General features: G+C 40.2%; 1 protein-coding gene across 1 annotated transcript in view; it reads left to right on the top strand.

Annotated features, from left to right (window-relative positions):
* Positions 1-26,114, top strand: part of mtrr (5-methyltetrahydrofolate-homocysteine methyltransferase reductase) — a 63,874-nt gene that overhangs the window by 24,857 nt on the left and 12,903 nt on the right. The window contains exons 7-12 of the mRNA XM_055663001.1: positions 3,273-3,426; positions 4,410-4,498; positions 6,382-6,562; positions 14,010-14,052; positions 16,249-16,444; positions 17,583-17,701. Of these exons, the coding sequence (XP_055518976.1) occupies positions 3,273-3,426; positions 4,410-4,498; positions 6,382-6,562; positions 14,010-14,052; positions 16,249-16,444; positions 17,583-17,701 (782 nt within the window). The remainder of the gene's footprint in view (positions 1-3,272; positions 3,427-4,409; positions 4,499-6,381; positions 6,563-14,009; positions 14,053-16,248; positions 16,445-17,582; positions 17,702-26,114) is intronic.

The raw sequence follows: 26,114 nt of genomic DNA on the forward strand, positions 1-26,114 counted from the left end.
GAAGGTAGACAAAAATGTTGGAGAAAATCAGCAGGTGAGGCAGCATCTATGGAGCGAAGGAATAGGTGACGTTTCGGGTCTGACCTTTCTGTCCTGGGCCTCCTCCATGGGCAGAGCGAGTCCCACCGCAAATTGGAGGAGCAGCACCCAAATTTTGCTTGGGTAGTTTACATTGCACATTGACTTCTCAAATTTCAGGTAGTCCTTGCATTCACCCTCCTTCCCCTCCCCTTCCAAGCTCTCCCACAGCCCACTGTCTCCACCTCTCCCTTTCTTCTTCCAGCACCCACCCCCCACATCAGTCTGAGGAAGGGTCTCGACCCGAAACGTCACCTATTTCCTTTGCTCCATAGATGCTGCCTCACCCACTGAGTTTCTCTAGCATTTGTCTACCTTTTTATTAATAAATTGATTGGATAGCTTTTATGAAACTTCATGTTCATCTAGGATACCAAAATATTATTTTGAATTCATCCACTCTTCCCCAGTTTCTACTTAAAAACTTGTTTTGATACACTTGCACGAAGAATGGAAACATGAATACAAAACATTGATAATGTGTTGTTGATAAGAAGGATGGTATGGTTGCAGTGAATATATTTGCTTTAATCTTCTGTTGGCAGATTTGTTTATTATACTTGGTTTCAAATACTTATTATTTTGTTTCTCAAATATGACAGATGGTTCTAAACACAGGCTCAGCCTTGCAACATGTAATACCATTCATTATCTACACAGCACATATTGTGGGCTATGTTGCATAGTTATTTTGTTTGTAATTTATTGCCATTGAAAGACTAACTTCCTAATTATTTATGTACTAATACTGTGATTATAGTTGTTGTGTTTAGTTGAAGCTAGGGAGAATCATTAATTAATGTGTACGAGAGAGGAAACGTTTTAATTTTAACATTCATATTTACCATATGCTGTCATTGAAGGAATCAAATTGTGGAGAAATTGAATTGTATCCTCATATTGTAATATTACAAATATTATAGATGATGGGAATCCAAAATGAAAACAGAAAATGAAGGAAATGCAAAGCAAACATGCAACATCAATGGAAATGTTAAAAGCCTCTACTTCCTCAGACGACTAAGGAAATTTAGCATGTCTCCAAAGACTCTTAACAATTTCTATACAGTGCATTCAGAAAGTATTCAGACCCCTTCACTCTTTCCACATTTTGTTATGTTACAGCCTTATTCTAAAATGGATTAAATTCATTTTTTATCATCAATCGACACACAATACCCCATAATAAAAAAAGCGAAAACAGGTGTTTCGAAATTTTTGCAAATTAATTAAAAAGAAATGACTGAAATATCACATTTACATAAGTATTCAGACCCTTTACTCGGTACTTTGTTGAGGCACCTTTGGCAGCGATTACAACCTCAAGTCTACTTGGGTATGACGCTACAAGCTTGGCACACCTGTATTTGGGTAATTTATCCCATTCTTCTCTGTAGATCCTCTCAAGCTCTGTCAGGTTGGATGGGGTGCGTCGATGCACAGCTATTTTCAGGTCCCTCCAGAGATATTCGATCGGGTTCAAGTTCGGGCTCTGGCTGGGCCACTCAAGGACATTCACAGACTTGTCACGAAGCCACTCCTGCGTTGTCCTGGCTGTGTGCTGAGGATCGTTGTCCTGTTGGAAGGTGAACCTCCGCCCCTGTCTGAGGTCCAGAACGCTCTGGAGCAGGTTTTCATCAGGATCTCTCTGTACTTTGCTCCGTTCATCTTTCCCTCGATCCTGACTAGTCTCCCAGTTCCTGCCGTTGAAAAACATCCCCACAACATGATGCTGCCACCACCATGCTTCACCGTAGGTATAGTATTGGCCAGGGGATGAGCGGTGCCTGGTTTCCTCCAGACGTGACGCTTGGCATTCAGGCCAAAGAGTTCAATCTTGGTTTCATCAGACCAGAGCAACAAGAAAACAACCTTTTGGCAAACTCCAAGCAGGCTGTCATGTGCCTTTTACTGAGGAGTGGCTCAGAGAAGGCCACTCTACCATAAAGGCCTGATTGGTGGAGTGCCGCAGATATAGTTGTCCTTCCGGAAGGTTCTCCCATCTCCACAGAGGAACTCTGGAGCTCTGTCAGAGTGACCATCGGGTTCTTGGTCACCTCCCTGACCAAGGCCCTTCTGATTGCTAAGTTTGGCCGGGCGGCCAGCTCTGTGAACAGTCCTAGTGTTTTCATAGTTCTTCCATTTAAGAATGACGGAGGCCACTGTGCTCTTCAGGATCTGCAATGCTGCAGAAATTGTTTTATACCCTTCCCCAGATCTGTGTCTTGACACAATCCCGTCTCGGAGGTCTGCGGATATTCCTTCGTCTTCATGGCTTGGTTTTTGCTCTGACATGCACTGTCAACTGTGGGACCTTATATAGACAGGTGTGTGCCTTTCCAAATCATGTCCAATCAATTTAATTTACTATTGGTGGACTCCAATCAAGTTGTAGAAACATCTCAAGGATAATCAATGGAAACAGGATGAACCTAAACTCAATTTTGAGTGTCCTAGCAAAGGGTGTGAATACTTATGTAAATGTGATATTTCAGTTATTTATTTTTAATTACTTTGCAAAAATTTGTAAACACCTGTTTTCGCTTCTTCATTCTGGGATATTGTGTGTAGACTGATGATAAAAAATAAATTTAATCCGTTTTAAAATAAGGCTGTAATGTAACAAAATGTGGAAAAAGTGAAGGGGTCTGAATACTTTCTGAATGCGTTCTGAAACTATCATCCTATCAGGATGCATCACAACTTGCTTTGGCAACTGCTCTACCCAAAGCAAGAAATTGCAGAGAGATGCGGAAGTCCCCCACACACACAAACCAACCTTCCTTCCTCCCCTTCCCTCGACTCCATCTCCCTGTGTCATTCCTGTTCCTCCCCTCCCCTGTCAGGCAGAAGACACAAAAGCTACAAAGCCTTATGAAAGTGATTGTATCTTTGTTGTGTTCTCATATTAAGTTTTGATCAGACCAGACTCCTTCATATATTGAATGAATTGTATTTGAGAATTACTAAGGTACAAAAATTATCCCAAACTACTGTGTTATTTTTAAATTGTAGTCTCAGACTTTGAGAAATAATGTAAGCATTGTGCTCTTGGCATTAAATGTTACTTGACTTTTGATCAAAGGCCCCAATTTGCACCTCCCCAAACAAGTTTGATTGTGAAAAAAGTTATTGCTTGAATAATCCTTGAGCCGTTACGAACATAATAAAGTAGGCGTATTGTTACATTGCAGAATACATCAATGACATACGAGCCGGGTGATTCTTTCAGCATTATATGCCCTAATAATGGAAGCGAAGTGGAATACTTGATTCAAAGACTTGGCCTTGGAGACAAGAGAGACCAAATTGTTGATTTATACATTCGACCAAACAGCAAGAAAAAAGGTATATCTGACCATGTGGTTTAACATTTCTAAAATTCGAAGAGAAATGGAGAAATCAAATGCATGTTAGACACCTGCTTTGCAGAGCTTCAAGCCCATCTTCTGTCTGGGCATGTTGCAGCCTTCTGGACTCGATATTGTAACCTACAACATCAGGAAACATGAGAGCATAAAAACAGATGTAGAATGCATGGCTTCTCAAGCTGCCTCACCATTCAGTACGGTTGTGGCTGATCTGCCTCCGGTTTCATCTCCTCTTCTATGCCAGTTCCACGTTGCTTTTAATTCCCTGATCTTTTAAAATTCTATGCATTCTTAAATAAAAAGCACACATTCTACACGTGTATTCTAGTTCTAGGCGTGGGCCCACCCAGCATCCTACACTACTGTGTCAGTACTTGTGCTTCTACTTTCCAAGCCCCTGTATAATATGCTATATACCTCCTTTACTTTCTCACTTATTTGTGTTTCACGAAGAATATGTCCCCGCTATACTCTATTCACTTGCTATGCTCATTATCGTTTGGCATTTGATAAATCCCCCCATGGTAGACTTATCCAGAAGATTAAGCTGCACAAGCTTAACAGTGACTTGGTTGTATGGATTCAGAACAGGCTTACTGATAGAAGACAAGAGAGTTATAGTTGAAGGAAAATAATAATAATAATAATAATATATTTTATTGTCATTGCACGTCGGTGCAATGAGATTTAGGATGCAGCTTCCAACCGATGTAAGAGAAAAGTAAAATAAATAAATAAATAAGCCTTGTGACGTGACCATTCAGGTCCGTGAACAGTGGTCCCACAAGGATCTGTGCTGCAAACTCTGTTGTTTGCGATATATAATTGACATAAACATAAATATAGATGATCCTAAAACCTTTTATTTTGTGTTCAGGGTTGAATTTAAAATTTGCATTGCTGTTTTTATCTTTGTAAAAATTCTCTTTGCAAGGCTTTACCAAATATATACATTTTTAGGTGCACATCTGCCAGATTACATACCAAAGAAAAGTACCCTGCAGTACATTCTGACTTGGTGTCTGGAAATACGAGCAGTTCCTAAAAAGGTATGTGGTCAGATCTTGTGGAAGTATACAATATTGTACACTAAAGAAGCTGATTTAAATTTAGAAAATGTAATATTGAAATAAGTCAATACTATCATGCTTTTGAGAGAAAAAAGAAAATAGCACAAAAATGTTGATATTATTGAAAATATGGATTGAACAGTAAATATACCATGTGATTATATTTACTAAAAAGCATACAAAGGGTATCTCTCCTTTACAAAGAAGAAACGCATGCCAAAATTCCTAATGTCATTTAAACGGTGATAGATCTTATACAAATTGAAGCAGCTTAAAACAAATAATACCTCTGGATTTGGGTGAATTATCATTTAACATGGAGCAAACGTAGTAGATTAGGAATTGATTAATGGGCTACCTGTATACAAATAGGGTGATACAGCTCACAGACTCCCACTAATCCTATTCCCCAACCCATTGTCAAATATGGTATTAAAGATTTATGTAGAGATTGTAACAATGAATAGACACTATGCCTAACATGCCAAATGAAGTATAGGGATCAACCGCCAAAACTAGAAGAACAATCTGTTGTTGACCCATGTGGCCAAAATACTGCATATAAATCACCTAAAACGGCACCAGATCTTAATACTCCTAATGCAGTAAAATTCTGATGCTCCAGCATCCACGTGTAAAATCCAGATTGTTCACCATCTGGCTCATTTGGTGAGATTTATTTCCATTTTCCCCCTAACTCACTGGGGCACAGTTTCCTGGTCTGTTGAAACCTACCGAGTTCACTGATACCACCAAAGTACTGAGCAAGCTGAATTAATATAGTTTTCCTATAATGTCTACTATCTTCAATTAAAAATAAAACTGGGCAGGCTACCCAATCCTATCCTTGACTTCAGTCATGGCAAAGATCCCAATTAATCCCCAAATTTCTGTAGTTTGCCTCTGGGATTCAGTGCCTGGTTTGGGAGGATTAGTGGATTAACAGTATGCTGCACTTTTGTCTACATAGAAACATAGAAAATAGGTGCAGGAGGAGGTCATTCGGCCTTTCGAGCCAGCACTGCCATTCATTGTGATCATGGCTAATCGTCCCCAATCAATAACCCGTGCCTGCCTTCTCCCCATATCCCTTGATTCCACCAGCCCCTAGAGCTCTATATAACTCTCTCTTCTATCAGATAATGACAGGCTATTAAACGGAAAAAAAAATCACTGCATCCCTGTACATTGATGCTGCCTCAGCTGAAGATTTCCAGCATTTACTGTTGTTTTTCTAATATTTCAAAAGCCAAGCATCCATGAAGCACAGTGATTATCAGCAACATCAGAATTGTATTCCACCATAGCGTGTGACCTTGTGAACTGGCCTAACATTCAACAAGTCATTGCCAACAAACTAAGAAATGACCCTGGTGTAATGAGTGCTGTGAAAGACCATACGGGGAACACCAGCATGAAACATGGAACAGCACAACACACTTCCCACGTTATCTGTGCTGATCATGATGCTATTTTCTCATGACCTTAGAGAAGGACCTTTGGCTCCCCAAATCTATGCCGGCTATGTGAAGACTCCTACTAATCCTATTCCCCAACCCATTTTCTTGTACCTTATTCTTTCTTGCGTGCCTGTAAACTTCTCACCAAACTTGACCAGGCGCAATTCAGAACAGCCAACTAACCATCCAACCTGCACATCTATAGGATGAGGCTGGGGAGTCCACTATGAGGAAACGTATCCATTTGTGTGTAAAATGTACAATCTCCACACAGACAACACCAGAGATCAGTACTAAACTGTTGGCTGTCCCTGCCACCCTCCAGGCTAATCTTAATCTCTTTGGGAAAAGATTGAAATTAATTGCTCACCGTTTTTCAATGTTTAATGTTTTATGTTTTAGGCGTGCTTGCGAGCAATAGTTGAATACACTTCTGACCCTCGTGAGAAACGGCGATTGCAAGAACTATGCAGCAAACAGGGTGCAGCAGACTACAACCGCTATATTAGAGACTTCAATGTTTGCCTTCTTGATATTCTTAGATCACTGCCATCGTGCCATCCACCATTTAGCCTACTTATTGGTACGTTTTTAACCCATATTTTCCTTGTATTCTGAAAATGTGTGAAAATATTAGTGAGCATGTTGCAGTTTTGTCTATGGCTGAGAAGTCTTAATTTTATTTTGGAATATTTTGGTTTTGTCTCAATTAAATCTCTAATTGTAAGAGTATATACTACCGGGGAACGTGTTAAGCTTTGCACTTGCTCTACTTTAGAGTCCTTGCGTCATGATAAATGAAATATTTTTATTTTTTACAATTCAAAATGTCTGTACAATCTTCATAATCTCGTTTTCAATTTCAAAATGGAAGTTTATCAAAGATTCAGTGTGGGAAAGATAGTTTTTTTCTGATCTTGCAGATCTATCATAGTTTTGCTCAAGGTGAGTTGGAGAATTAATTCTTGTGTAATAAGGGCATTGTTTATACTATTTAGGGAAGTATCTAAGAGCTTCTAATTTAGTATATAATTTGTGACAATTGGTATCTATTGACGCATACAAATATGAGCATTGTGATTTCAAAGCACCATGCGCTGATCTTAATCCATGGCTTGGTCCTTATTTTTCGGTTGATTAAACTATCAGTTTCATGGTACTGGGTCCACTTTGAAGTCATTTGAGTATGTCGACTACATTGTATTCACCCCCATTTTCAGACCTGTTGGGAGAAGAATTAGTCTTGTAGTTTAGTATATGACTTTTAACCAGTTTTCTGGAATCCTCTGCATTAATGTTCGTCACAGATTTAGATAGCAACATTAAGAAATATATCTGCACATCGTTCCTAATTAATAGGGGACTCGAGAGACTACAAATGCAAATGCAATCTGGTGCAAAAACACATTGCTGGAGAAATCTGCTCAACCCACTGATTTCTTCCGGCAATGTTTGACTATTTGTCTCTTTCAAGGTCAAGTTATCCTGGCTGTCAAGCGAGTGTTTACGTACTCTGCTTTAGCTAAGCAATCATACGAGTTGTGTGTTCCATTAATCTTATCTTTTCTAGTGCTGATTGTGATTCTGTGCTGGTGTTGGTACTTGTGCTGAATGTTGATGATAAGTAACTGTTGCAAAGGAGACATCCAGTTTGCTACCACAACTTTGAGTATTCTGAATAAAAACAAGTTTGTCTCAAACCAGCTTTTACATTGCAGCACAGTTTGATTTCTCATGCGTTTAAGAGGGAACTGCAGATGCTGGAGAATCGAAGGTTACACAAAAAAGCTGGAGAAACTCAGCGGGTGCAGCAGCATCTATGGAGCGAAGGAAATAGGCAACGTTTCGGGCCGAAACCCTTCTTCAGACTGATCGGGGGCGGGGGTGGGTGGGGACAAGAAAGGGAAAAGGAGGAGGAGCCCGAAGGCTGGGGGATGGGAGGAGACAGCAGGGGGGCTGAGGAAGGGTAGGAGACTGACTCCCATGGCTATCTGGACTACACTTCTTCCCACCCTGCTTCCTGTAAGGACTCCATCCCCTACTCCCAATTCCTCCGTCTACGCCGCATCTGCTCCACGGATGAGGCGTTCCACACCAGGACATCTGAAATGTCCTCATTATTCAGTGAACGGGGGTTCCCCTCCTCCACCATAAATGAGGCTCGCACCAGGGTCTCTTCCATACCCCGCAACACTGCTCTCTCTCCCCATCCCCGCACTCGCAACAAGGGCCGAGTCCCCCTAGTCCTCACCTTTCACCCCACCAGCCGTCACATACAAAAAGTAATCCTCCGTCAGTTTCGCCACCTCCAACGTGACCCCACCACTCGCCACATCTTCCCATCTCCCCCCATATCTGCCTTCCGCAAAGACCGCTCCCTCCATAACTCCCTTGTCAATTCTTCCCTTCCCTCTCGGTCCACCCCCTCCCCAGGCACTTTCCCTTGCAACCGCAAGAGATGCAACACTTGTCCCTTTACCTCCCCCCTCGACTCCGTTCAAGGACCCAAGCAATCGTTCCAGGTTCGACAGAGGTTTACCTGCATCTCTTCCAACCTCATCTATTGCGTCCGCTGCTCTAGATGTCAGCAGATCTATATCGGTGAGACCAAGCGGAGGTTGGGCGATCGTTTCGCCGAACACCTCCGCTCGGTCCGCATTAACCAAGCTGACCTCCCGGTGGCTCAGCACTTCAACTCCCCCTCCCACTCCGTCTCCGACCTCTCTGTCCTGGGTCTCCTCCATGGCCACAGCGAGCAGCACCGGAAATTGGAGGAACAGCACCTCATATTCCGTTTGGGGAGTCTGCACCCCGGGGGCATGAACATCGAATTCTCCCAATTTTGTTAGTCCTTGCTGTCTCCTACCCTTCCTCAGCCGCCCTGCTGTCTCCTCCCATCCCCCAGCCTTCGGGCTCCTCCTCCTTTTCCCTTTCTTGTCCCCACCCACCCCCGCCCCCGATCAGTCTGAAGAAGGGTTTCGGCCCGAAACGTTGCCTATTTCCTTCGCTCCATAGATGCTGCTGCACCCGCTGAGTTTCTCCAGCTTTTTTGTGTAACCCTTGATTTCTCATGCACTTGCTGCTATCCTCTGAAGATTAATGACCTATTGAAGCTTAAAGCTCCAAGCCCATTGTAGTTTCAGATTTGGGGTGTACAATTTGAGCCGGGCATTACATCACCTATGAATGGATTTTGTCCTCGGGCCACTCTTCCCTTCTACATGAAGAGTACTCATTTGATCCCTTCGAGACCAAGTGTTAAGGGTACGAATGGATCTTTATGCATTCTGCCACAAAGGAGTCATCTTGCTGGTCCTCTTTCAAATGTTTGTTTTTACTCTGAGAAGTCAGTAAATATTTATTTACCACAGTTGTAGCCAGTCCCCTCATCATGAACTTGGTATTTTCCAAGAACATTGAGACTAGAACCAAAGTTTACACCAAATTCAACATTGAGGGAAACTGCATTGTTTTGCATCATGATCTCCAGCAAAATAGTAAAACACGTCATAGTTAAAAGTCACACTGAGAGCATATAAATCATGCAATTATATTTTCAGATGATTCTGAGAATGTCTACTGTTTTTTATGGTTATATACTTAGATCTGATTACAATATGTTGCAATAATCAAATTTTGTGATGCTATTTTAGAACACAGTTGAAAAATAATTGTATCTAAATTTTAAAAAGCACTTGGAGAACTTTAAGAAATTAGATATGATAGGTCCCATGACTTGGTGCACTGCACAGTTCAATATCACTGCATCATGAAATGTAAAGGAAACCAGGGCAAAGTGAGAAATACCTGGTACATAATTTTCCCTTTGGGTCCTTCTGGTGGATCTGGCAATGTGCGGCACAGAGAGGTCTAACACACAACAGTGTCCTTGCACGCTGTTGGATGCCATGTGTGTATTTTCATTATGGCACAATCATGGCATTGAGCTAACTCTTCTAAGGGTGCGTGTCTCTTTGCCCACCAGTCCTCAAGTTCTCTGTCTAATACTTTTACCAATGTGCTGACTTGCCCTTCTTTCTAATGTTTGGACAGGGCCTTCTACACACTCTCCTTGGTCTGAGCCTCACTCTTCTACCCTTTGATAAAGAGCAAGGGAATTCTCCTGATATCTTTCGATCAGTAATAGTAAAACCAATGATCGAAACATTTATTTTGCTGCTGCGCCTGATTTCTTTCTGCTTGCAAATTAGCTTGGGGTTTTGCTGTACCAGGAAGCTGGAGGTTTGCAAATGACAGATGCCTGTTTAAAGAAATGGTGGGGAAACTTTAGGGACAATTATCCAGAACAAAATGAATTGGCACTTAGAATGACTTTCAATGGTTTGAGCAAACAAAAACCTGTACAGGTAAGTCAGAGCATTTGGTGGAGTGGGGAGATGGGGTTGGTGAGGCCATCATAGGTTGAATTATTGCATCAAAATTGGATACAACTGTGGCAGCTTCCAACGTCTATCACAGTTGAACATTTTGATATATAATAAAAGGAACATCGTGTGTTCTAAAACTTGAATGACCCCTATGGTCAATGGACAACACGCTGAAGTTGTTTTGTTTATAAAATATATATGTCCCTCATTCACCATCTCTCAAAGTTTTATTTTGCCAATATGAATTTTCAAATTTGAATACTCGCCAACATTAGAAGCTGGATACAATGAGTTGTTATAGGATATGATGGTCAGAATTAACAGTGTTTGATTTAATAAACACACAATAAGAATGTCACAAAATGTTTGAAGTAAAGTGTAGAATTAAGATTGAATTCTAATTTAATGAGAACTATGAGCATTGGAGACAGTGGAGAGAACTCCTGAAGTCTCTCTATTTGCTGCTAGTTATAGGATTTCCATTAAATAGTGATAAAGTTGGCAACCAGAGTGATAAACGTTGCCATTCTAGATTATGGACAATGAGAGAACAAGATGCTGTCAGATCCACCCACTTATTATTGAAGTATCTTTGGATATTACTTTGAAGTAATAAGCCTAGGTCGGCACATCTCCAGGAGGGACCATTACTGAGAACAGGACCAGAAAGCAATATAATGGCAAAATATCTTTACAAAATTATTACACTGCAATTTGTGAACTGTACAATTTTGCAAGGGAATCTGTAAATTCTAAAATACTTTGTTTATTTATAAATCTGAGTGATATTAACAATTTGTGCTGATGCTTTTAAAATTTAGTTTAGCAGCAGATTGAAACCTGGATAGATTCATTATAGGCATTGACAAAAATTATTGATTGATTTGAAACATACATCATGGAAACAGGCTATTTGGCCCACCGAGTCCTCACTAGCCATTAATCACCTGCTCTACATTATTCCATTTTTGCATCCACTCCCTACACACAATAGGGGAAATTTACAGAGGCCAATTAATCTATAAATCCACACATCTTTGGGATGTGGGACGAAACCAGAGCACCCGGACAAAACCGATGCGATCATAGCGAGAACATGGAAACTCCACACAGACAGCACCCAAGGGCAGAATCAAATCTAGGGATCTGGCGCTGTGAGGCAAAATAATGCAGAGATTAAAGTATTATTACTAATCTGGCTAATAAGGAAATATGTCAGCAATATGCAGGTGTATTTCTTCAAGTGATTACAGAAACAGATAATTTAATAATCTTACTTCCGAGCTTGTGCCTTTGCCACTATGTCAAAAACTAATTTCTTAAGTTCACGATAATTAGTAATTCTTGAGAGCAGGATGAATATAGACCAGTAACACCATCAAATTTACATTTGGTTAAATTGTTGCTTTGGACTAAAGCTAGTAAGTCACTGCACTTATTATTGTTGTACATTATTTTGTTTAAATGATGAAAGTTCATTGTAAATTGAATGTTTTTAGAAATGTACGCCAAAGACATAAAAGCTCACAATTTTGCCAATAATAATTTGATTAGGCCATAAAGTTATGTTACAAAAAATTATAGAAACATAGAAAATAGGTACAGGAGGAGGCCATTCAGCCCCTCGAGCCAGCACCGCCATTCAGTGTGATCATGGCTGATCATCCCATATCAATAACCCGTACCTGCCTTCTCCCCATATCCCTCGACTCCACTAGCCCTTAGAGCTCTATCTAACTCTCTCTTAAATCCATCCAGTGACTTGGCCTCCATTGCCCTCTGTGGCAGGGAATTCCACAAATTCACAACTCTCTGGGTGAAAACGGTTTTTCTCACAGTCTTCCCCTTTATTCTAAGACTGTGGCCCCTGGTTCTGGACTCGCCCAACATTGAGAACATTTTTCCTGCATCTAGCTTGTCCAGTCCTTTTATAATTTTATATGTTTCTATTAGATGCCCCCTCATCCTTCTAAACTCCAGTGAATACAAGTCTATGATAATAATCAAATTGAAGGGAGAAATTTTTCAAATAGATACAATGTACAATTTGCAGTTTTATCACATTTAGGCAGAACAGATTTTATTCATTCAATTATTTATGTAATTAAGGTACAATGAAATGTGACCAAGCACCTCAAAATGGGTCTTATTACACCTCGACAAACTAATGCGACAAGTCTCTTCCAGCAGTATGATGTGAAGAATTTAAAATTTGCTGTTCATTCTGGTTAATTAATAACTCCATTCGTGAAAACCATGAATCTGTTTTCATTGATGGAAAACCAACCCACTCCATTGTCTCTTTGCACTTTGCATTCAATAGGTATGAATATAATGCCAATAACTTTTCAATTATGTGAGAGCTTTCTACTTGTGTGCTTCCATAGTCATTAGTCTTCTACACCCTCCCAAGCAAACTCCCAATAAGAATATCACAAGCTGGTAAACTCAGGAATGGAAAACCCATCCACTGCGTATTATCAAGGTAACCATCTCCTGAATTTTGGAATGGAAATTGAATAAAAAATATGCAAATTTTATAGTAAATTAGTGGGTCTTCTTATTGCCTAGCTGAGAAACTCCAACTCTGTTTTATTTTGTAAACCAACATCTGCAATTCTTTGTAAATAAAACCATGCATATGTGTTTGAATTTTAATCATTATAACCTTTTTAATCTCTTGCCTTGACGGAGATGCGATTTTTTCCCGTATCGCATCTCCATCCGCGCTGCGGCCTAACATCGAGGAGTTGGCAGCCTTTGCTGGAGACTGACTTCGAGATCTCCACCGCGGGTGCCTGTGGACTTAACATCGCGGTGCCCACGATCGCTTTGCCAGGGGACCTCAACTCCACCGCGGGTGCCTGTGGACTTAACATCGCGGTGCCTACGATCGCTTTGCCAGGGGACATCAACTCTACTGCGGGTGCCTGCGGACTTTAACATCACGGAGCCCGCGGTCTCTGGTTAGAGACTGACTTCGGGAACTCCAAGCCACAGGAGCTTCAATCACCCCGACACAGGCGCGTCAACTGCTGGCTGCGGGCGTTTCGATCGCCCCGAGGGATGGTTCGACTGCCTCGACCACGGGAGAAAACTGAGGGAAGAAGATTAGACTTTATTGCCTTCCATCACAGGAATGTGGGGAATCTGCTGTGGTGGATGTTTATGTTAACTTTTATGTAGTTGTGGGTCTTGTTGATTTTTTAGTATGGTTGTGTGTTAATTCGCATATCACTGTACCTTAATTGGTATCCGTGACAATAAAAGACCTTTGAAATCTTTAGTTATTTGAGGTTTAATTGGGCTAGTGCAGCTTGTACTTGGATGGAATCCCTTTGTTTAAAAAGATGCTCTAGCCTCCAATGCAGTAGCTGTAGCGTTTCATTGTAGCTGGGCTGTTTCGATGATATCTCCAAGGCTCATTTAGAGAATGTGATTATCATATATCTTCTAACCCTTCAAGATCAGCCGTGATCTGAATCTTAAAGCTGCCCCTGAAAGATTAGGCTGAAATCTTAGTCCTGCACCATAAAATAAAAGGAATGAATGAGTCTACAAGTACAAAAAAAAGGCTTAACTTTTTTTTTCATTGTCCATTCTTGACCTTAGATTACATTTCTAAAATCTTTTCTCTTCCAGAACATTTACCAAAGCTACAAGCAAGATCTTATTCAGCTGCAAGGTAGTATTTTATGATTGAATTATAGAAATGAATATTGGTAATGAGTGTCATCTTTAAGGCAGTAAATATCTGATCACTGAAACCCAGAACAATCTTAATCCACAAAATTTGATATATACCCAGGTTAGTCATTGGGAAGAACCAAGCCATCATGTTTTTTAGACTCAAAACTGGATGTCCATATTGCTGATTTGATCTATTTCTCTCTCTGTTGAGACACGTTAACTGTAAGCTCAGCATCTACATGACATAAAGCTGAACTTACAATCCAAAACCTTATCATGAAGTCACCTGCTTGTAATTATGCTGCATTATGGAATCCTGCACGTTTACTGCTTATCTGCTGCAAAAGTCCACATCGATCAACTTTGTCATCCGCAGGCTCAAATATTCCATGTCTGATCTCCCGTCTTCCAACTCTTCCAGAATTCTATATTCTGGAAGAGTTGCAACCAAAAGCTTATCACCATTTTGTGTCTAATTCTTCCAAGATGTCCAAATTCAAAATGTTCATATTTAATTCAAATGTTTGCTTATTCTCTGTCTTTTGACCCACTGCATTCCTGCAATCCACCGATATCTCCAAATTCCACCAACTTTGATCTTCTGTGCATACCAAAACTCCACCAATCCAGCCACACCTTCAGCTATAAACCATTGTGATTTGTTTCTAAAAAATTGCCTCCTGTTGCAATCTCCTCATTTAAACTTCTCTTTAAACAAATTTTTGTTGTTCTACAAATATCATTTCCTTTGACTAGGTGTTAATTTTCTTCTGCTGACATTGCTGTGAAAAACCTAATTGATGCCACCTTTGGGTTAACCATTGCCAAAGCAATATTGCTTCCACTCATTCTTTCTACATATAGTTCGATCCCCGAATGTGCTTTATATCTCCATTCCTTAATTGAATGTCAAATTAGATGATAAATAATATCTGGTTTATCATGGTAACTGCCATTCAAGAGTTTCTTCATTCGATGACTTTTATCATCTTGAAATGAAAATTAATAAATTATGAATATCTTACACATAGTACTTTAAATATATATAAAAACATCATTCTTTATAACTTCATGTGATGAGAATGCCATTCTCTCCATCCTAAAACTACCAAATCTGAGATACATTTTCTGAATGAAAATCAGCCACGTTGAATATAGATTGAACAATAAAGTAGGGTTTGTACAGGGAAACCTGGGTGAAAACATTGATCACCAGCGAGTGAGGCTTTGAAACCAGTTATAATGCAGAATATGTGATGAATGAATTAGTTGTCATAAAATGCTGGTTTTCATCAAAATCACCATGTATATTTGAAAAGCAATGTCCTAAAAATGGCGATTATATCCTTTATCTTTGCTCCCCCCACCCCACTCTCCCAAATCTGAATGAAACATGTTCTAAAACTAACAGAGGTGATATTAACTTCCTCAGTCATGGTATTGTTGTGACAGATATTGGTATGTGACTTTCTTTTTAAAATTAGTAATATATTACGAAATATCAAATTGTTTTGCAAATTGCATTAAACATGCCAGATTGTCTTCAATGGCCCAAATAAGGAGGCGACATTGTCTGAAACAAAGCTTTTACGAAGTTATGTTTGAGAGAGTCCGCTTGCATAATTGAGGAACTACAAATGATGAGGACTTTGTTAAATAATTGGCATTGAGTTGGATATTACCTGTCATATGAAGATGTGAAAGCACAGGCTCAGAGATTCCTTCACTGGATTTATTTAAAAATACAGTTATATTGTTCTGAAACTTCATAACCATTAACTGCATTGGAGAATCCTTTTGAACCAGCCAAAAAGATAGGAGCAACACACACTGAGAAAAACGTTAGTGAAGAAATCTTTGCCCTGTAGGATTTTTATCAGAATAAAATGTTTCCTAATTGCTGTTTTATGAGGATGTTTGTTGTGGCCGATCATTATCGTAGTAGAGCAGGTCTCTGCTTGTCCTGAGTTGATTCATTATCGTGAAATAAAACAGCAAGTGATGAAGTACATTGTAGGTGTAGGAACCACTGCTTTTGCATTTGTTTTATGGTACAATTTGGCTGTAAATAAGTTTGTTGGTGAAATATAAAATGAATAATTAGGAACTGATTTACAGGGTTAAGTATAATATGACAATGGACAGAAATAAATGCTGAATGGATGGTTTTTTTTGTTCCATCACTGTGCAGCTCATCCAGATATTTTCCAGGGAAACTTCATTTTGTCTTCAACATTGTTGAGTTTCCATCCACACCTGTGCTGCCGATTGCTCGGAGGGGAGTTTGCACGGGATGGCTGGCTCAGCAGGTTACAGCTATACTTCAAAGCTATGACAGTGAAGCTGCAATTGGTGATTGTTTGTCAAATGGGTTTGCACCAACACAGGTGGGTACCGTGAGCTAAAACAATAGAAATGTAGGGAACAAAATGCTGAAGTAATTCAGCGCAACTGGCAGCTTCCCTTCAGAACATGGAAAGGTAATGTTTCGGGGTGGGATCCTTCTTCAGACTGATGGTCTCAAACATTCGGACTCTTCTCCATGTTCTCCAGAGATGTTGCTGGCCCGCTCTGTTACTCCAACTCTTTGTGTCCTATTTTTGTAATCCAGCACCTGCTGTTCCTCGTTCTTACTTTAAAAATGTAGCCATGTTCCAATTACACTATTTTCAGATTCATTGTACAGGTATTGGAAATGTGATGAGCTGGAATTTTGTTTGGAGTTGTTGGAAATTTCCAGCCTCCGTACCCCATTCCCTACCTTCAGCTTGAGAAAATGTTCAGTAAAAAATTCTGGAATCTGGAAGATTCTTTAGCTGCCAGAGGAAGCTAAAGAAGCAGATGTGATTACAACTTTCAAAAGACAGTTGAACAGATATATGGATAGGAAGGATTCGGAGGGATATAGGCGAAATGCAGACAAAAAGAAGTAGCCCAGAATGCTAAAGTTAGCATTAACAAGTTGGGCCTTTTTTCCAAGCTGTTTCGCTCGAGGATTTTATGATTCTATGGAATATCCAGAAAATTTGTAGAGGTCTTTCAAACACTGCACATTAAATTTTAATATTTGTTTCTAACGTTCAAAGATATCAAGAGTGTTTAATTATCAAATGTCCCGAGAATGGAACATTAAAATTCTTATTTGCTGCAGTTTAACAGGTCCATTAACATTAAAACACACAGATAATAATATATAACGTTTTTAAAAAATGATAAATTAGTCATTGTAATATTAGGTGACTATAATGGTGCTTTAAAAAAAATAATAATTCCGTAGTGCAACCAGAGACGGTGGATTGAAGATCCTAGTTGCGGAGGTTCTGTTGCGTAGTATTCAAGAACCCGTTGGTAGTAAAAATTTGAACCTATTTGGAACCATAACACTCATGGTTACCTTCAGGAAAAGATAACAAAGGAGGAAAGATGCTTCTTTTGAAGATATTTTGTGGAAAGTAGCTTGGTTGATGCATTTCACTTAAACTTCGAGAAAGAACTTCCCAATACTGAATTAACTTTCTATTGCAGGTGTCTATTTTCAGACGGCAGAACATGTTTTTCCGTTTACCCATTGACACTGCAGTTCCTATCATCATGGTGGGGCCTGGAACTGGTATTGCTCCCTTCATAGGTTTCTTGCAAAACCGGTAGGTAGCCTTTTTTTTTGATAACATTATTTGTAGCGAGAACCTGCTCTCAAGGAATGTGGAGTATATATTTAAGTATACATGGTTTACAACAGATTTGATAACACAAATGCAGCAATGGCTAGGGAGTATATATATATTTTTTTCAAAACGATTAGACGAGCTGCTTTTGCATTGCTTGGAGCAACTTATGGATAAATTTAGTTCAGCAGACAAGGTTAATTAGATTGGCACTGGAAAGGGGAAAAGGTTTTTGATGGATGTTGGCAAAGGGATGGTCATTGCTAGCAAAGATATTGAGCAGTTACAAAGAACAGCACAGGAACAGGCCATTTGGCCCACAATGTCTGTGCCAAACATGATGCCAAGATCAACACTTATCTACCTGCACATAATCCATATCCCTCCATGTGGCCATTCAAACTTCTCTCAAATGTCACGATCATATCTGCCTCCACCACCAACCTGGCAGTGAGTAAAAGACATTCGTCACCCTCTGTGTAAAATAAAAAAACAGCCCCACAAGTCGCCGTTAAACTTTTCCCCTCTCACATTAACGCTATGCCCTCTAGTATTTCCATCCTGGGAAATTAATAAGAAAGCTAAAAAGGGAAAAAAAAACAATTAACTACTGACACTGGATGATGCTATTTATTATGATGGAAACGTTGACTCTTATGGAAATGTTGCCATATTATCCAAAGATCCGGCAACATTTTCACCTTTACATATGTCAAATCTGCCTTTAAACATATTTCTGAGCTTTCAGTTAATTCCAAATCGAACCGTTTGTTTAAATAAACATTGTTCAACCTGCCTCTGGGATCTTCAGTAGAACAACCTTTATAATGAGGATATTTTCAGCTGAGAAGTTTGATGGATTGATTATAGTTTACATGTTTTCAGAGCTTATTATTCTCAAGTATATGATTGCATTAGAGTGTTTAAAATATCCTGCTTGATGACGGTGAAATAATATGACAGGAATAATCATAGAGATTTATAATATTAATTGTATCCCATTTTGCAGTTTCTCTCTTGCCTGTGGTCTCACGATGAAAGTAGAATAATTGAAGTTTCAGAGTGTGGACAGTTCCTGTGGCAACCATGATACAATGGCAGAAAAGTCCTGCCACAGAAGTGAGGGTCGGAAGGAACTGCAAATGCTGGTTTAAACCAAAGATAGACAGAAAAGGCTGGAGTGACATAGCAGGACAGGCAGCATCTTTGGAGAGAAGGAATGGGTGACGATTTGGGTCGAGACCCTAGTCTGAAGAAGGGTCGAGACCCAAAACGTCACCCACCCACTCTTTCTCTTCGGAGATGCTGCCTGTCCCGCTGAGTTACTCCAGCATTTTGTGCTATCTGCAGAAGTGAGGGTAGATGGGGAATGTGAGGATGAGGATAGGTGTGTCTGATGAGGATGTATGCGGACTCCACCACAAAGGATGGACTCCAATGTACAGTGTGATGTAGGCAGGTCAGGAGCCATTGATATCAGCATGCAGTTCTGAACAAAAAGTGCATGGGAGGAGTGGCAGGGTGGCGCAGCAGTAGAGTTGCTGCATTACAGCACCTGAGACATGGGTTCGATCCTGACTACGGGGTCTGTCTGTACGGAGATTGTACATTCTCCCTGTGACCATGTGGGTTTTCTCTGGGTGCTCCAGTTTCTTCCCACACTCCAAAGACGAACAGGTTTGTAGGTTAATTGGCTTCTGTAAATTGGAAATTGTCCCTAGTGTGTATGATAGTCCCAGTATATGAGTGGTGATCGCCTATTGGTGTGGACTCGGTGGGCCGAAGATCCTGTTTCCACGCTGTATCTCTAAAGTAAAGAGTGATAGTGGATCATTTTACATCAAAAGAGAGGCTGGCCGATGCTGGGTGCAATACATCATTCTGGCTTCACAAACCTAGTAATCACTGTCTCATCTCCAAATCCTCTCTGATGGGGTGTGAGTTTCTCTGTCAACAATCAGTGAATGTTTTGAGTCCCCGCAATGGAAGGAAATTTGGTTTATGACCGGTGAAGTCATTAGGTCTGTGACTGATGCTCGGCAAATCCCTGCTGGGATAAATATTGCATGGGCATGTCCAGGCCAATTGCCCATGATGTGCATGTTTACCCAGAAGTGTCATTTGCTGTACAAAACCACTTTATATTTGATTTGTAAATAGAAAAATGCATCCAATTTCTAGATTACTTAGTCAAATGTTGCTCTGGATGTGAAATCAAAATATTATTTTTATCCGTGTAGCTAGTCAATGTTCTGTTCAGAAAAATGGCTAATTTATCCTTTGGTTTACATGCCATTGCTATGTGGCCTTTCATGGCTTTTGAAGAAAAAGAATAACAGTCATAGCTTTTCCATTCCATGCCTGTCATGTAACTCGGAGTTACTATTGAAAGTAATAGGAAAAGTTATTCTATTTATTCCTCTTGTATATTTCTCTTCGGTGGAAGAGAAGTCAAGAGAGGAAGCCACTTTCCATTTTGATTCATTTTAAATTATTAATTCTTGAAATGGGCATAGTTCTGGTAAGGACGGCATTTGTTACACATTGTGCCTGAAGTTGGCAGTGAGTTGTTCCCTTGATTTGCTGCTGTCCATGTGGTGAATGCACTAACTTCCATTGCTCCAAGTCAAGTCAAGTCAAGTTTATTTGTCACATACACATACGAGATGTGCAGTGAAATGAAAGTGGCAATGCTCGCGGACTTTTGTGCAAAACACCTGTAATCATGTGGTTTTTATCCTCCATGATCTGCCACAGCTGTGTCCTCCATTGGGAATGGTGTTACTGAATTACCCTTGATGATGAATACACATGAGCAGGTCTTTAATTGGGATATATAAACCATGTGCAGGCAGATATGCATTTTAAATTGGCATCATGTTTGGTACGGATGTAATGGGCCAATGGAATGGTTCCTGTGCTGTGTTGTTACTAGCATTCTCTATCCAAGGTAGATTTTTAGGCTTCCATGATGGTGTTTCATAATGTTTCATGTTGTGTAAGATAGTAATTACTAAGCAACTGGAGGATATTATGCTTGTGACCATCTCCTTTGTACAAGAGGAAATTATGAGGATGTCACCATAAACCATTGTCTCTGGTTAGTCTACCCTTTCAGTGAGGCAAGAGAACTAGAATTAGATCCTTTATTTGTCATTCAGACCTTACGGTCTGAACGAAATGTCGTTACCTGCAGCCATACATACAATAATAAACAACAGAACAGACAGTAAACACAAATTAACATCCACCACAGTGAGTCCACCAAGCACCTCCTCACTGTGATGGAGGCAAAAAATCTTCGGGCTGCTGTCTCTTCCCTCCTCTTCTCCCTCTGCGCTGAGACGATATTCCACCGGGCGATGGTAAGTCAGTCCCGCGGCTCACCGAGCTCCGCGAACGGGCCGGTTCAAACTCCGCGGCCTGGGGGTGGTCGTAGCTGCCGCCCTCCAGTCCAGCAGACGCAGCTGTTGACGATGTCGTCCACTGGCCCACGGCCGAACCCCGGAATCAGGCCGCCGCCGCCAGAACGCCGTCTCTGCCACCGGAGCACCGTTCCAGTCCCGAGCCGGGTCACCCTCACGTGAGCGCCGTTCCACCCTCGAGCCAGGCCGCCCTCACGGGAGCGTCTCAGCCCCGCGCCAGGAATTTCAAGGCTTGGTGATTTCAGCAGCTTGGGAACCTTTCAAAAGGTATGATTCTGAGGGTACACATCAGGTCAGCATTGCTCCCAGTTACAGCACAAATTGGTTTGATGTTTCTTTAGCAGTAGAGCAGACAAGATGTACAAACAAAGAACTGCAGATGCTGGTTTATACCAAAGATAGACACAAAATGCTGGAGTAACTCAGCAGGTCAGGCATTATCTCTGGAGAAAAAGGATAGGTGACATTTCTGGTCGGGACCCTTCTTCAGACTGCTAGAACGTTCAAAGTAGGCATACCTTGAGGAGATTTTGCAATGCCTTTTGTTAGGTCAGAATTTGGCATTTGGTTTGTTGTTGCATGACAGCTTTCATATAATTTGAGTAGATTTATAAATCATTTGGGATTACGGTTGAAAGTCAACCAAATTACTATTGATCTAGAATTACTAAGAGAGAAAATTGGGTGAAGGCAGTACATTTCCTTCTCAAATGATGATTAATGACCCAGATGAATTTTTACAAGTACCAGATTTTTAATTAATTACCCAGCTGCTGTGGTGAGATTTTTCAGCCCCAGTGTCAGGATTTTAGCCATAACTCCTGTATTATTAGTTCATTAACATAATTATACCACTGTGAATTGAATACAGAATACTGTAATAGCTTTAAATTTCCAGAACTTTATAAAAGTGCATTTCTTATTTGAAATGAAGGAAAGATAGGTAGAGCAGAGGAACAGCATCTATTTTGTTTATACTGAAAGTTGCCAAGAATTTCTTATTCTGATTATTGGCAATACAACTGATAATTATATTTGCCTTGGAAATAATCAATGATACAGAAGTGCCATGCTTTTGTGTGGCATTCTGGAGAACTAATATTAATAGCCAGAATCTAACAATGTTTGCTCCATTCCACTTGTTCCAGTATTTCTAGAGCTTTCCTGTAAAAGGATGTTTTTCCAATGCTTGCAATATGGATGGGAGCCTCAAGACTGAAAAGGGACCTGCTGTATATTGTAGCTAGTAGCATGGGAAGCCTGAAGAAGACATTGCAGTGGGCGGGTGGACAATTACTAACCCCATGGAGGTCAAGGTGGATGCTATTCAATCATCAGTGGCTTATGTTTAGTCATTTTTAATCTCCACATTACATGATTGGAAAAGGAAGAAATATGAGGTGTGGAATGGGTCAGGTTTGCTTTGAAAGAAAAAAGTTTTTTTTTTTAATTTGGCAATGGAGAGTTCTTCAAAAAGTGACTCACAGGAGTGGATGCTTCTTTTCATTACTGTACAAGCAGGTTCAAGATCCTGTTGTGATGGATGCTCAGTCTTCCTTTCATTACCTGTCAAGCCTTAAATTTAAAGAAGATATGCCTTCATGATCTGAGATTAAGCAGTTGCTTCTGCCTAAATGTAACCAGTTATATCTACAAGGCTTGGCACACTTACATGACAGACAATGCTGGTATGTGCTTTGGACCTGTGTTGGAAGAGAAGCAGATGATGAGCTGTGTGGTGGTCACCTGCAGACTATGTCTGCATATCCCTGCACTGCAACACTGCCTCATCTGAATAAGGTTATGCTGATGCAAAAGTACATCTGATATTGAATTGAATTGAATTGAATTGAATGTAGTTATACCAAGAGCAGTGAAATGGGCTTGGGTGCTGAGGTACATCAGAGTTATCTCGGAGTCAGGGTTTCTATTTGTGATGGATTGGCAATTGTTCTTTGAAATCTCCACCAACCGTAGCATGCAGTTGATTGAAATGGCTTGTATAGATGGCTCTCCAAAATAAAATAATTATCTAATATGAATTATCATTATTTTTACTTTTATTTGTTTTCTCTTTTTTCTCTCGTTTATCATATTGTTTATAGTGTACTATGTTTACATATTCTGTTGTGCTGCAGCAAGTAAGAATTTTATTGTTCTATCTAGGACATATGGCAATAAAACACTCTTGAACTCTGTCGCATCCTGTAAATTTGCTTTACTTGTAATTTCAGTTATCACCACCAGAGTTCTCCCTAGACCTATTCTATTTTGTACGTGGGATTGTGACAAAGCAACTAGTATTTTATTTTATAGCAGCATTTAATGTGCAGAACATTCTAAAGAACATAATGGATGCCATACCAAAGAAAGAAAGGCTAGAAGTGCTGAAGAATGATTTGGGATTTATAAAAAGCATCTTGTAGAACAGGTTAGATGAAGAAGCAGTGGGTCGTAGGTACCTTTGTGGAATCAGAAGGGGATCAGGAAAGGCTGGAGTGGGGAACAGATTTTGATGGGGGAGAGGTTGCAGGTCTGAAGCAGGGAAGAGTGAGCTAACAAAGGATTTGAGTACAATATTATTTGTCTCCACAGTCCCCTGAACGTTCAGCATAGTTCAGTTGGGAAAGGATAATGCTTAAGAGTAATTTTAATATTTTCTTGCAGCACTGTGGAAAGCCATTTGATCTACCAAGTCTATGCTGGATCTCAGCAATTCCATCCCCCCCCCCCCCCCCCCCCCCCCCCAATTTCCTTAAGCTGGGGCACAACCCAAAACGTAGACATGTATTTTGCCTCCACAGATGCTGCCTTACCCATTGAGTTTTCCAGCATCTGTTTCTTTTAATTTTCAATCCCATTTCGACAGTCAGGCAGTGTGTCATAGATTCCAATGAACCACTGTGTGAAAAAGTTCTTCCTCAGATCTCCTCTTCATTCTAAACCTAAGCCCTTAATGTTATACGCCTCTACACCTCTACTAAGGGGAAACATTTCCTTTGACTATCCTATCTCTGCCCCTGCCATTCTGCAGCTCTGCTTGGGGTGGTGGTGGGTGGAATAGTGAGGCTTTACATTTCAAAGTATCTGGTGATCGGTTTATACCAATGAGTAATGCAAATCTGAAATTTGATGCTATTGTAAAGTAGGAAGAAAACACTTATCGATTTCACGTGTGTATTCGTCTCTTAAATTCTAGAGTTGGAAGGCACTTGTGCCAAATTGATCATGTCATTATGAGATGAATGCTGCTCGGCAGTTTTGGCAGCAGGTGATTGAGATGGTTGAATCCATGGGTATAGGAATAAGGCTCCATTGGCATCGTATTGATGGAAAGATTTGAAGTGAGGCTGGAAGACGATCAAGGAATAGCGTGAATGATAAAGGGGAGTTGTCAGCAGGTCACTGAGCAAGCCAGCAGACAATATGATTTGACAACCTATTACATTTAATATTTTTTTTTATCAGTGATTAACATTCTGCTGTTAAGAAACTGCTTCCAGGGGCTCTAGGAAAAATATAACAAAAGTCAATAATGCTGTAGTGTGATTGCTTTCTAAAGATTGCAGTTGATTCATGCTGAAACATAAAGTCCCTTTATCATTTTGGTTGAATGCCTCGAGTACAAGCAAGTTTTATATGGTACAACAAGTTCTACATCAATTTTAAAACCAGCCATTTATTTAAAAAATAACTTCATTCCACTGAATTGTTTGCAGGTTCCAAGATCTGCACCACTGCAAAGACTATAATATACCTTGACTAATATTGAATGTGGACATTAATGGCCTCAATTAAAATTGTTTTTACTTTCCCAACATTTATGGTATTGTATTTTCAGTTCATTTTTTAAATAATTTTGATGAGTTCTTTATACTCATTCTGGATAAAAATCAGGGAAGCCAAGGTTGTAATGCTTGGGGGAAATCAGGACATTTCTCAGAGGTACTTGAATTTGCAGTGTTGGGCACCATTGGTATTATTTACCCATGAGATTTTGTGTATCAGCATACAAAAGCAATTAGATTCCATAACTAATATTATGTTTTAGAATAATGAAAAAATCGTTCAAAGGCCAACCATTTTGATATAGAGAACAAAATAACGATGGGGACAGCCACATTTGATGATTATTGTTAGCACATGTGTATCAAACAGTGGCATGTCTGAACATGAAATCTGAGGCTTTTCAAGAGATGACTCTTGGTAATCACATGTACGTATTCAATCCAAACATCTGTGTAATTGCTATACACATCTACAATAGCTATACTGTTAAGATAGATGTTTATATTCAAACATGAAATCTTGTATCTTGCAAAAAATATATGTAGAAACATAGAAAATAAGTGCAGGAGTAGGCCATTCGGCCCTTCGAGCCTGCACCGCCATTCAATATGATCATGGCTGATCATACTGGAAGACTTTCCAAGCCAGGAAAAGAACATGAGAATGGAGTTGGTCAAGGCCTATGCTGGTTTTGTGCAAGTATCCCAACACCATAACCACACAAGGTGGTCATTCTTCAGAAAACTCTCAATTGCAGGTGTGACAACTAAAATGGGCTTGTGGTTTGCTGAGTAAGAGATGAGTGTGAGGTGAGGTAGGAAGAAGTGAGAGCATCAGGGATAAGGGAGATGGACAAATGATTGTGTGGTGCGAGTGGGTTTCAGACATGTAACTAGGTGTGGTACGACATTTGGACAGGGAGAGTGCATGTCAACCTGGCAAATGGGTCTGGATCAGATGTTCAACAGTCTAATCGAGAATGGAAGGCATCAGTAACAAGGGGTAGGTGGGGGACTAAATTAAGGAAAATTGGGGAAATTATGGGCCTGTCCAACTTAGGCGTTTTTTTTCGGCGGCTGTCATTGTAGCAGGTCGCCAAACAACCGGCGACTGGACTCCCCTACGACAATGTCTATGACAATGTCTACAACAAACCTACCACAAGCTACCGACAACCG

This window comes from Leucoraja erinacea, chromosome 2 (genome assembly GCF_028641065.1).
Source record: "Leucoraja erinacea ecotype New England chromosome 2, Leri_hhj_1, whole genome shotgun sequence".
Taxonomy (NCBI): domain Eukaryota; kingdom Metazoa; phylum Chordata; class Chondrichthyes; order Rajiformes; family Rajidae; genus Leucoraja; species Leucoraja erinaceus.